The following is a 9,747-nucleotide window of genomic DNA, read 5'->3' on the forward strand; positions in this document are numbered from 1 at the left end:
AGCCATTTGTAGAATTATAGAACTGCTCAGAGTTGTGGGTACACTGGCCTTGCCCTTTTGTTGAGACATCATTTTTGTGTCTACCAGAGAGTTACTTGAGTCAGACAATATTTTTGCTTTGTCAGCATCATTACTTACACCATAAACAAACAAAAAGCTAAGAAAACAGGCTTGGGTCATAAAAAACAGCAGCTGAGAGTCAATTCTTCATAAAACCTCTATTCTGCTGAAATTACTCACTTGGCTTGTACCACATAGTGCCCTGCATACTGCCTGCAATGATATGTTATTATCACAATTGCTATTACTAATTTCCTAAGCCCTGACCTTGTGCTCATACTTGGAGAAAATGTTGAGGAACTTCACCCCTCACTCTGGCTTAAATACCAGCAATGTGCATGTGTGGCGGGGAGCACCACTGGGTATGGGGTTGAGGACAATCCATAGCTGAACTTGGCTTTAAGGGATGCTTTAATCCAAATTTCACATGCTTCTAATTTCTTCATTTTAGGCAGAGGTTTGTATTCTGCTCTCTACCCTAGAATGTCAGCACCCAGCCTATGCATTTTATTCTAGGCTGTTCTTTCAGAAGAGACCCAGAAAACCAAAGTGATCGCAGGGGAGGGCCGCCATCTGTCAAAGGGACTGGATATGTCAAACCATGTGAAAAATGGTCAGGAAGTGTCAGAGGGCTTGTTGTGTTCTTGTGATGTCCAAGGAGCTAGTGACTAGAGAAAAACTGGACCTCTTATAAGGAGTAATAATTTGCTTAAGCTAAAAAAATACTTGAGAAGATTAATTGAAAAAAAATATTCTGGGATACTGGCCCTTCACCTAGTGGTAATATTGGTGCATTGATGGTAGTTCCAGAAAAGTTTTGTCTTTCTGGAGAATTTTGTTTTGCTTTTGTTCGTTTTGTTTGGGTTTGGTTCTGCTTACTTACTTTTTGTATGATATTGTTCTCAGCTTTTCTTTCTTCCTTTTTCTGTTTTTGCCTTTGCCTATGAAGTGAATATTCTAAAAAGCACCAAGAATCCCAAATCTGCTAGTTGGATTCCTTTACCCTTAATGAAAGCTTTGTTTTTCTTTATGAATATGGTTTTTAGCACAGTTGGTCAGAGATCTTCAGTTGATAAAACAGCAGGACATTACTAAGTGGGAAAGGTGGTCAGAACTAGTCATCTGTATACCCCGAATGGCCCCACGACCCATATCACCAGCATCCTTACAGCAATGACATCGAAACTATGCCTGCCTTTTAAGGAAGGTCAGAAGTTGGAGCAATGGCAAGAAACATTACTGCTCTGATGATCTGGACAGGTTTGAGGAAGCAAAGACGAGTGTTGTGCTCTAGGTGATGCATGATAAAGCTTATCTTCAGTGACTTCAGATTCTCCTCCTGTGGCAGGTGCTACGCCAGGTGGCATTTCATTTGCTGACATTTGTGTATGCCATGGATGCCACAATATTGACAAGTCTAGACTCCTCCCTACATTCCTATTGCAGTGGCCTTTGCTTTTCACTCTAGGTGCAATCCTGACAGGACACAAAAGTAAAAACGGTGATTACATGGTATGACGGAGCAGCAGTTTTGCCAAATAAAAATGGTGTACATGTCAAGGAAACATTAAAATCAAAAATAGCAAAAGTAGGGGCGCCTGGGTGGCTCAGTCGGTTAAGCCTCCGACTCCGGCTCAGGTCAGATCTCACATTTGTGGGTTCGAGCCCCACGTCAGGCTCTGTACAGACCGCTCAGAGCCTGGAGCCTGCTTCTGGTTCTGTGTCTCCTTCTCTCTCTGCCCCTCCCCCTCTCATGCTCTGTCTCTCTCTGTATCAAAAAAACTAAATAAAACATTAAAAAAAAAAAAAAGCAAAAGTAGAGCCATAGAGTACAAGTAGGTACCCATGGATACAAATTACTTTTTAGACAAAATAACCAAAGTAGCTTTAAAAGTATAAAAGGGTAGCTTAAAAAAAATAGGTGGCTCTAGGTGCCTAAAACTTAGGAAGACAGGAAGTGGTAAATGTTAACATGTACTTTCTGTCAAATGTTTTCAGAAAATTGAGTTTCTTCGGAGCAGAAGTTAAGACATTTATGGAAATATTGCCAAATAGGCAGGTTAGATATAATTGGCAGAAAAAATATATAAATTTTATAAAATAAATGGAAAACACCCTGAAAAATTCTAAAACAAAAATGAACAGAAATATTTAAAGGTAGATAACTGTTTAAAAACTTGCCCCTGGGATGTGCCCAAATTACAGATATATGAAAAACTATGGGCTGAAAATATTTGTTTCTAACCAAGTTATTTCCAACCAATTCATGTGGATAGGTTTCATGTAGTTCAAGGTCATACTTAGACCAGTAATTGGAAGCTGTAAAAAGACAGATTTCGATTCAACTTACGTATCAACATTCTAAGAATGCTGTCCAGTCAATGAAGGAATGTATACAATAAGTTTTCTGTGTCTAACAATGTTCAGGCACAAACTAGACAAAAAGTGAGTATGTTGTAGAAAGAACTATAGGGTAGATGGGGGTTAAACTCTTGGTGAGTACTTTTCTTTTAATTGGTGAGTTTTTGAGACCTGAGACTTAGTGAACAAATTATTCATTTCCAAACAAACTGGAGACATAATACATATATATCTGATGCCACAGAGAACACTATAGAATATAAACATGATTTTGTGCTCTTCTAGGGCTATTCTAGGGCTTTCTCAGTTGAGCTAATGAAATGTGCCCTTTTCTGTGAGGTTGACTATTCTTTAAAATTTTTTTTTAATGTTTTATTTATTTTTGAGAGAGAGAGAGAGACAGCATGAGCAGGGGAGGGGCAGAGACAGAGGGAGATACAGAATCTGAAGAAAGGCTCCAGGCTCTGAGCTAGCTGTCAGCACAGAGCCTGACACGGGGCTCGAACCCACAAACCATGAGATCATGACCTGAGCTGAAGTCAGACGCTTAACTGACTAGGCCACCCAGGTGCCCCAAGGTTGACTATTCTTAATAAGGAGGAATATGAATCCCTGCACCAAAAAAAATGAAAGATTTGTTTCTTTAATCCTTGTTGGTTGAAGAGAATAGAACTTACCCTTTTGTACCTCTCCCAACAGTTCATGGAAATAATGAGGAGAAATTGCCATGTTTTTGTCTTTATCAGGAAAACACACCTGCCTAAAAATTGGCCCAATGTACAGAGATTTAGTTAACTCCTAAGGATACAACATTCCTGAGGCTGTGCTTTTCCTGGATGAAGTCATTTTGTCATAGGGCTAGAAGTACTGATGATTTTTTTTTCTAAAAGGTAATTTTTAGAGCAGTTTTTGCTTCACTGCAAAACTTAGAGGAAGTTACAGAGATTTCCCATGTACCGCCTGTCCCTGCATATACATAGCCTCCCCCATTATCAACATTCAGCATCAGATTGGTACATTTGTTACAGTTAATGAACCTATGTGGATAGGCGTCTGGGTGGCTCAATTGGTTAAGCATCCAACTTCGGCTCAGGTCATGAGCTCACAGTTCATGGGTTCGAGTCCCACGTTGAGCTCTGTTCTGACACCTGAGTGCCTGGAACCTGCTTCAGATTCTGGGTCTTCCTCTCTCTCTGCCTTTCCCCTGCTCATACTCTGTGTCTCCTTCTCTATCAAAAAAAAAAAAAATTAAAAAGATTTTTTTAATGATCCAGTTTTTAAATGATGTTGACACATCATTATCACCCAAAGTCCATAGTTTATGCATTTTCTAGAAGTGTTACCATGTATTTATTCATTTACCTACTGAAGGGTATCTTGGTTGCTTACAAATTTTGACAATTTGATTAAAGCTGATACACAGCTGCTATTACTGACTTTAAGATGAACTACATGTATTATGTTACTGTGGTCACTTACCTCTATAAAGGAATGTAGCCCTATGCTGGAAACAACCTAGATTTGAGTTGATCAACAATATAATTTTGGGGAGATATACTAAAAATTATCCTTTTCATTTTCATATGAATTTAATTTTTTAAATATGTATTTATTTTTGAGAGAGAGAGAGAGAGAGAGCAGGGAGGGGCAGAGAGAGAGGGAGACATAGAATCCAACACAGTCTCCAGGCTCTGAGCTGTCAGCACAGAGCCCAATGCGGGGCTCGAGCTCACAAATCGCGAGATCATGACTGAGCTGAAGGCAGATACTCAACTGACTGAGCCACCCAGACTCCCCTTATTTTCATATGAATTTATTTTTATATAAATGCATCTGACATGAATCCCTACTATGTGCCAGTCCCTATGCTATGGAAGATAAAAGCACCAAAGCTCTCTATCCCCAAGAGTCTAAAAAAGAAGACATATATTCGATGGCTACACAAGTATACATGCATAAGAAATAACATTACTTCTCTATGACTGGAATATTACAGGTCATGCCCTCATTTCCAAAACACTCAAAAAAATGTAAATAAGAGAAAAATAACATTTTTGGTCAGTGTTAAACATTTTCGAATTCTTCTCTTTCTCTTTTAGTTATTTACCCTAACTGTTGTTGCAGTGTTTACAACTTTTGGTCTTTGCCTTCACTTGTTTGCATGATGTCTTTCTCAAGATGCTTTTCTTTTGAAGTTCTTGAATCTCTTCATAGAGTTTCCTCATCAGTGTGGTGGATGAGTATTGAGTATTACTGACAAAACTAGTCACCCACCACCCTTCTGTTGTACCTGTGAGAGAAGTCTTTTTTTCATTGGCATCATAATGTAAGAAATAAAATGTCGGGGCACCTGGTGGCTCAGTCAGTTAAGCATCTAACTTTGGCTCAGGTCATGATCTCACGGTTTGTGAGTTCTAGCCCACATCAGGCTCTGCGGTCAGCATGGAACCCACTTTAGATCCTCTGTCCCCCCGCCCCGCCCTTCCCCCTCTCACTCTTTCACTCTTTTTCTCTCTCAAAAATAAATCAACATTTAAAAAAAGAAGAAATAAAATGTCCACGTGTGTATATATATATATATATATATATATATATATATATATAATTTTTTTAGTAATCTCTACACCCAGTGTGGGGCTCAAATCCATGACCCCAAGATCAAGAGTCACATACTCTTCTAACTGAGCCAGCCAGGCACTCCCCAAAATGTCCATGTATATAGAGGCACAGCAAAGAAGCAGCTGGGGACACATTTCCAGGCCAAATAAAGTATTTTCAAACCTTAAGTGTCGTGTACATAGAACTTTCGTGATAGTCTTACTGGTCTGGTGTCTGTGAATAATTAAACTAAAAAGAAGGCCTCCCACAGTACATAGTTTTTAGACCTTGGAAAAAACATTTTGAGAACGCACTTTGTAAGATTTAGTTTGGGTTTATTTATTTATGAGTAAAGCACTCTACTTTGGTTTTATTTTCCTAGCCTATATTTTGTCTTCTAAACTGAGATAAGCCAATGTCACCTACAATTTTCAGACCCGAAGTGAGTTACCTTTCAGGCCTAAGTACCATCTTTTAAATTACATTGGATTGCATCACACACCGTTCCAGAACCCGTGTGTGTGTGTGTGTGTGTGTGTGTGTGTACATGCATGTATGCGTGTTAAATTACATTGGATTGCATCACACACTGTTCCAGAACCCGTGTGTGTGTGTATGTATGTGCACACACGCATATATGCGTGTATACTTAAAGAGACATCATTCTCAAACAATATTCTTGAAAGGATATTTTGTGTTCTATTTAGTGCCAGCACTTCAAATATTGCCAGAATAGAAGAAATGGAGAGACTTTTGAAGCAGGCTCATGCAGAGAAGACGCGGCTGCTTGAATCCAGGGTCAGTATAATATCTTTATGCCTGCGGTCAGGGAGGCATGACTCAAGCTGTCCTGTGCTAGACAGGAAACTGTCCTTGGGCCTTATTAACCAATATAATCTTGAAGTCGTCACTCAACCTTTTTGGCCTCATTTTTGTTATCTAAAAAGTAAGGGCGTTGGGACTTCTAAGCAAGCCTCCTTACGGCACTACAATTTTTTGTAATTTAAAATATGTATAGTGTCAACGTAGACTGAAATGAATGCTTTGTATTGTATTTTCCCTTTGATGGCCACTGTGTTTGCCTGCCAAAGAACAAGGACGAGTGTCATGTCTTATGCTTTCTCTCCTCCTTGCCAGCTTGTGTCAACTGTGCTATTGTAATATTTCAAATCCCATGTTACTGTGACTGTATTTCAAGCCAGAATCCGAACTTCCTTAGGAATCCCCCCAAATTCCTTTGTATCCTGCCTGAAAGGGCCCCTCCTTTCCTCTTCTGACTTCCCCGTGGGCTTCCTCTATGACCTCTAGCCAGGAAGGCGCAGAGCAACAAAGAAACCAGAGGGACCCATGGCCTTCAGTTAGAAGAAGGCCCTGAAAGAAGGGCTAAACGTCATGACTAATGTTGTGTGCCAATTTGTAATCCTTTGTATTAAAAATGCGAGGTTTGGGGTCACCAGTGTGAAATGACTGAGTGCCACAGCTGGATTTTCACTTAATACTCAATCATTAAATGTGGTTGCCTTTCTGCGTGGGATGATTTTGAAAACTATGTGAGGGGTGGTTCTTGTCTAGGTGATATATTGTAAGAGCCCAGGCTTTGAAACCGACCATTGTCTAGGGAGAATTTTCTTTTCCCTTAGTTGGAATCATCCAAGTATAACCAGTGTATCTTTAAATTTGTTCCGAATAATGATATTTAGGAACGGGAAATGGAAGCCAAGAAACGAGCTCTGGAAGAAGAAAAACGACGCCGAGAACTCCTGGAAAAACGATTGCAGGAAGAAACTAGCCAGCGGCAGAAGTTAATTGAAAAGGAAGTAAAAATAAGGGAGAAACAAAGGGCACAGGTTGGTCAGTCCATCTGGATGGATTAGAATAGGTTGCCCCCTGGTGGTTATTCGTTAGAAGACGGTCATGCTGTGTCAGGAGGGCTGGCTTTCTTGGCACTGCGCTCAGCAGCCCTTGCTTGACATGTAACTGCTGGGAGAGAAACAAACAAACAAACAAACAAATGTATGTTTATCTCAAAAGTCACTGAGGGGCGCCTGGGTGGCTCAGTCTGTTAAGTGTCCCATTTCGGCTCAGGTCATGATCTCATGGTTTGAGAATTTGAGCCCCTTGTTGGGCTCTCAGAGCCTGCTTTGGATCCTGTCTCCCTCTCTTTCTGCCACCTCTTCCCCCCGCCATGCATGTTCTTTTTCAAAAATAAATAACCATTTTAAGGAAACCCATTGAGACCTACTACCCAAATGACACTTATCTCTAGTCACGCATAGAACAATTCTAAGGGAGAGGCAATTTTTCTTCTGCCCATTTTGGGGGTATATTTAAAAGACCCATGTTTTTCTGAGCAGCTTTGAAAAATGCAGCCAGATTTCCTACTGAAAACAAATACAACACCCAAACTAAAATCTTTGGTCGAGGAAGAGAAAAGTTTCTAGGAAGCCATTTTTGGAAGCAACTACCAGAAGAAAATCATTTTACCAACCTAGTTTCTTGGTAGTTTTGTTTTTCGAACCACTGTATTGTCACCCATGCCCCCTTGGCTACAGTGGTCCATGCATGTGTGCAAGGTTCCTGAACTGCAGCAAACTCAGGAAGACCACCCATTTCCTTTCACTTCCTATCTCGCTTATTACACGGTTTGAGTCTCACACCTAAAAAGCTACTTCTATGATGTGTGTCGGCTGAGGAACTAAAATAAAATTTTGTGAAGTGCCAGGTACTTAAAGTTCAAGTCCATTTTACCAGGGTTGACTAGACTTCATAAAAAGTGCCATTAGCTGCCAGCGTGGCAGTGGGACTCCGTGTGCTTTGAGCTGTCAGAAGTCTCTGGCATCTGCCTAAAGTCAAAGCGCCACAGACTCAGAGGCAAAATGCTGAAGGACAAGTACAAAGTAAAACATGCCCTCTTTATTTCATCAGGTCAATCTTTTGCCAAAGTAGGATTCTCAGTGAAGGTCATCCATGGCTGTTTCGTATTCGAAGCCAATCCAAAAAGTACAGTTCTCTATTTTAATCCTAATTATCAGGTTTGCCTCCAAGTATATATTTAGGTCATTTCCCCCAGGGCAGAGGGTGGAGTTATTAACAGATTAAAGGCAAACACCATTTTAGAAATATGCGCCATGGTGATATATGCTTCCTAAATTAGATGAACCTCTCTGCTCTAGCCGTAGGAAAATAAAAGACATCCACGTACAAGTTTTCCACATCTGCTCACTGAGTACAGCTTCGATCCCACTTCTTACCTTATTTTAGCTTCACTTCTCAAAACATACGTCTCTGCCTTCAATTTCTATCAGAGAGTGTGTGTAAGCCAATGTGTATAGTTTTAGGGGGTCTTTCATGGCTGGTGGAGGGGGGGGGGTTGTACTTCCTAAATTATATTCGATCGTCATGTCTTCTCTGAGATTACTTAAGAACTAATGATAGGTTGTGATCGGGAGAAGCCCAGGGAACTTTGTGCCTCATTTCCCTGTGTTCTGAAGTGCTGTGCACCTCTTGGAAAGCTGAAGTTCATTACACTGTTCCATTTTCTCATCTGCCTTTCTCAAGGACTGGAACCTATTCACCAGAGTTTATCCATCCCCTTCCCCTTGCCTGCATACTGTAGCCGCCTTCTTGAAATACTATGCAGTTTTTGAACTCCAGAGAATAATGTTTATCTTAAGTTCTCATAATCACATGAACATCTTAATGCTTAGGCTTTCCAGTTCAAGTCCACTCCTAAACGACTGTGACCTTAAGCAAAATAAATACTTAGCTATATATGACCCAAGTCTGTGCTTCTCCAGGCCCGACCTTTGACACGCTATCTGCCAGTCCGGAAGGAAGACTTTGATTTGCGAAGCCACGTGGAGACTGCTGGCCACAATATCGATGCCTGTTATCACGTATCAATCACAGAGAAGACCTGCCGAGGGTTCCTTATCAAAATGGGTGGAAAAATTAAAACTTGGAAAAAACGATGGTTTGTGTTTGATCGGAGTAAGCGCACATTCTCTTATTACGCAGGTGAGTGATGAAAAACTCTTCAGTGACAGATTCAAATCAGGAACTCCCTGTTAATGCACAAAGGTAACAGAAGTCAGTGTAAATAGGTTGATTGGTAACTAAGAGAATTAAGGACAATGTTAGCTTTGTAGGTATATATTATCTTCTATTAAGGTTGCCCAGTCCCCATGATATGTATGATTTCCTCTCTAGAAATAATAAGAATTATATATTATTTAAAAAGTGTGAATTAGTCTGTTCTAATTCTGAAATAACCTAAAGTCAAAATAAATATTAAATGGAACTTATCCCTTTAGACCAAAATATTGACTTTTAAACCGCAAAGCAGAAAAAAGGTTTCTGTTTATTTATTCATGGTCATACGCCCTACATAAGTCACACACAATTAGGCAGCCTTAGCTGACAGACATTTGGCTAAAGTTTATAAATTAGAATGGTTTTGAAGCAGAGGGTAAAGTTCCTCAGTGAATAAATGAAAAACTATTTATTGACTGGAATATTTTGGATTTTTTAAATGATGGATTGTGAGAAACATACCCACCTGAGTCTTCAAAAAATACAGGACTATTTATGTAACTGCTGTACTGATTAAGAAGTCTTGGGGTGCCTGGGTGGCTCAATTTGTTAAGTGTCTGACTGTAGCTCAGGTCATGTTCTCACGGTTTGTGCTGCCAGCTCAGAGCCTGGAGCCTGATTCCCATTCTGTGTCTC

At 40.1% G+C, this 9,747-nt stretch overlaps 1 protein-coding gene across 12 annotated transcripts in view; it reads left to right on the forward strand.

Moving 5' to 3' along the window:
- Positions 1–9,747, forward strand: part of PHLDB2 (pleckstrin homology like domain family B member 2) — a 108,735-nt gene that overhangs the window by 92,971 nt on the left and 6,017 nt on the right. For all 12 annotated transcript variants that reach the window (XM_029939274.1, XM_029939284.1, XM_029939272.1 and 9 more), the window contains 3 exons: positions 5,727–5,817; positions 6,720–6,866; positions 8,817–9,036. In XM_029939274.1, the coding sequence (XP_029795134.1) occupies positions 5,727–5,817; positions 6,720–6,866; positions 8,817–9,036 (458 nt within the window). The remainder of the gene's footprint in view (positions 1–5,726; positions 5,818–6,719; positions 6,867–8,816; positions 9,037–9,747) is intronic.

The sequence above is a fragment of the Suricata suricatta genome, chromosome 5, assembly GCF_006229205.1.
Source record: "Suricata suricatta isolate VVHF042 chromosome 5, meerkat_22Aug2017_6uvM2_HiC, whole genome shotgun sequence".
NCBI classification, from domain to species: domain Eukaryota; kingdom Metazoa; phylum Chordata; class Mammalia; order Carnivora; family Herpestidae; genus Suricata; species Suricata suricatta.